Below are 3,096 nucleotides of genomic sequence, written 5' to 3' on the forward strand. Positions count from 1 at the left end.
CGGCGCCTTGTGCAACAATTTCTCTAGCCATTGACGTGGACCGTCTCGGGGTCCCCATTCAGGAAGACCGCAATGGCCAGCACAGCTGAGTTTGCTGCTTTCACACTTCGCTACCAAGTCATTGTTTGACCGCCTCTGGCTCTTTTCCGCCCTTCACGTGGTTGTGCGAAGTCGAGGAAGTCGGTCGACTGGCATACGCAGCACGTGGCCAAACCAGCGCAACCTATGCAGTGTGATCTATCGAGAGTGAGTTATTCCTCCCGAATACCGTTGGACGTACTTCAGCACTGCTGATCCGGTGTTCCCACCAGATTCGGGCAATGCTCCGAAGACATCGATGGTCAAACACTGAAAGTCTTTTGATGTCCTCAGCGCGCAGCGGCCAGGTGATGATGGAGCGCACCGCAGGATTGTAAACTCGACCATTGACAGAGAAGCTGATGTCACGCCTAAGCCACAGGTGACGTAGGTTCACAAAAGCTGCTCTGGCCTTCCCAATCCGGATGGGAAGAGATAAAACAGCGATGGCACCCATGCTTTTCACAATCGATTTCATGTTTCTTTGCACAGTCACGCAACGCGCATCCGACACTTTATGCCACATTGAATTATGCACGGAAAACGTAAAAGCATGGAAAAAACAAAGGCGACCTGACCTTGGTGGCACCGTCAGAGATGCCGCTGGATAAACCCTCAAACGAAGCGACTGCGGTAGCAAATAAAATCAGTTTTCTAGTTAGAACGTTGCGAATTCGGTGGCAACAAGCGATTTAACCAGTGGTTCTGGGATATCAGGTATCAGTGACCCGGAAAAGCCCTAAATCTGCCTGGTACAATGCAACATAGACTCCGTGCGAGCCGTTTGGTCACCGTAAATGGCGCAAGTTGTTGAATACAATTTTGTCTTCCGAAGTTGGTACATCGACTACCTGTCAGCGTTGACGCAACTCCTCATGCACTTTAAAAGCCTTTAATCCTCAGAAGTGATCTTGGAACATGAATTAACACGTTTTAGGCACAAAAGATCTTGATCAGTCCTCCGAAATATGCATTTAATCATTCTGTTTCAAAATGGGGACAAGAGTGCCGCCGTGCTCTAGGTCAATAACAAGGGCTAGACATCAGGCAGTGGGTGGATTTCTTTTAGTGTTCAGCTGTACAAGAGAACGGACTTACTCGCCAGGCCTCCTCCAAACAAGCAAACGTGTATCAGAGTGGCAGGCCAAAATCACATACGACAGTCTCGCTAGGTTAAAATCCGAATGTTGAGAGAGATGCCACCGAACTTAACGATACATGAGAAGCGTAGGACATTCGGAAACGGACCAACGGAGGTCAGATGATGGCAAAGTCTCGAGTTACGAACACGTTGACGAACACATAGGTTACTGATAAGCCTAGTGGTACACCATTAGCGATGATTCGGATAATACTGAATATTCTTATAACAGTCAGTCAGTTACTTCAAGTGGGTCGCCACGCTTACCAAATCTCACTAACTGAAAGCGACGACGAGACCCTTTGCAGCACATTAGGGGCCGCAACCCAAGGAAAGTCTCATCCAATATGAGGAGCTGATTCGGAGCGACAGACTGAATAAGCAGCAGTCTCAAATCAAAGACAGGATGCTGTGTAAGTAGGTAGACGGTCTTTTAGAGGTATAGAATCGCTGTCAAGACAGTGTATTCCGCGTCAGGACGCGAGAACACATATCTTAGAACAATAGTGAAGAAGCTGCAGAGCATCTTGCGAAAACCTGTGGTATACCTTACTCAGCTTATCATGATGGGGTGCTAGTGTGCCTCTAGGCCACATCACATACTTGAGCTCTTCTCAATATGGAAAAAACTGCATGTGGGAGGCAGTTGAAAACCAGTGGGGTCATGTGGACCACGGCCACCTTGTAAACAGCAAAAAAACAGTTCATTTGCAACACCTTTCCAATACATAGATCAGAGGACTGAAGACTAGAAACCCAGCGTACGAGCAGGTCGCTTGTTGTCGTGCTTGCCTCAGTGTGTGAACATTAAAGGCAGTTGTATGGCAGCAAAGTATCAGTTGAACACTGATATCATGCTGTCGATGATGATGAAAGGCAGTTAAGTAGACCGGTTTTCGGGGACTGAAAACAGACTTCGAGGTGCTTTGGATTGTCAGTAAAGACAGACGCATAGATACTTGGCGTAAAGCATGGCGGACAAATTGCCGGATGGAATAAGATAGTACAGGGAATAGGTGGAAGTTTAAGAAGGGGGGCGTCGGCAGCAACATGTTTTCGTTTGCCCGTCTGACGTATGCAGAGAGTAAGCCGATCTGTTGATGGCAACATGCGATAGTCGGTGACATGAGAATATTTTTAGTTACGGCGTCCACATTTGTATGCGGGCTAGAATACTGTCAAGGGTATCACTCCTACACAAGGGGACGATTAGGATCCTCAACCAAAACCTCGAGCTCAAAAGCCTGACCGCAAGGCAGCAGGCGGGTGTCGGCTCACTAATACAGTAGTATAAGTTCTTCAGGAACAAGTAGCCGTGCCATTTCCAACCCCCAAACCATGTGGACTAGGACACTGTCCCTCAGAGGTCTAGTTACCGATCAAATTGGTACGAAAAACTCGGCTGGCGTCAGAGTGAAACCACCCACTATAGCTGTGTCACAGAGTTATACAAAGCACCACACTGCGATAAGGTTCAGTCTCTTTGCACTGGTCAGTCGATAGCTTTGCGCCTTCAATGCTGAGCTACTTCGAGGAGTACAGCAGGCCGTCTGTCGATGAGCACCGGATGGTCGACTAAGTAGCTTATGAAGAGTTCGAAAACGAAGCTATTCAAATGCAAACCTCACCTCCAGAAAGACGTCTCTCATCCCCATTCATGCGGTTTTGCGCCCCGAGAGCGAGTTGAGCCTCAATGGCACGCTTTTCTTCTTCTTGTGCTTGAATCAGCTCTCGCTGTTGTTCGATTTGAGCCATGATTGTATCGCGTTCCGCTACTAATCGAGCACGTTCATCATACGAAGCAGCGCTTTGCTAAGGAAAAACGAAAAAATCCCAGGTAAAAGTGTAAATCTATGAGTATTTAAAACAGTTCGATT

The 3,096-nt window shown here is 47.7% G+C and overlaps 1 protein-coding gene across 1 annotated transcript in view; it reads right to left on the reverse strand.

The window, feature by feature from the left end:
* The window catches only part of T265_01853 (hypothetical protein), a gene marked incomplete at both ends in the record, with an annotated part of 30,292 nt that overhangs the window by 1,835 nt on the left and 25,361 nt on the right, over positions 1-3,096 (reverse strand). The window contains one exon of the mRNA XM_009165963.1: positions 2,848-3,031. Within this exon, the coding sequence (XP_009164227.1) occupies positions 2,848-3,031 (184 nt within the window). The remainder of the gene's footprint in view (positions 1-2,847; positions 3,032-3,096) is intronic.

This window comes from Opisthorchis viverrini (genome assembly GCF_000715545.1).
Source record: "Opisthorchis viverrini unplaced genomic scaffold opera_v5_20, whole genome shotgun sequence".
Lineage (NCBI taxonomy): Eukaryota > Metazoa > Platyhelminthes > Trematoda > Opisthorchiida > Opisthorchiidae > Opisthorchis > Opisthorchis viverrini.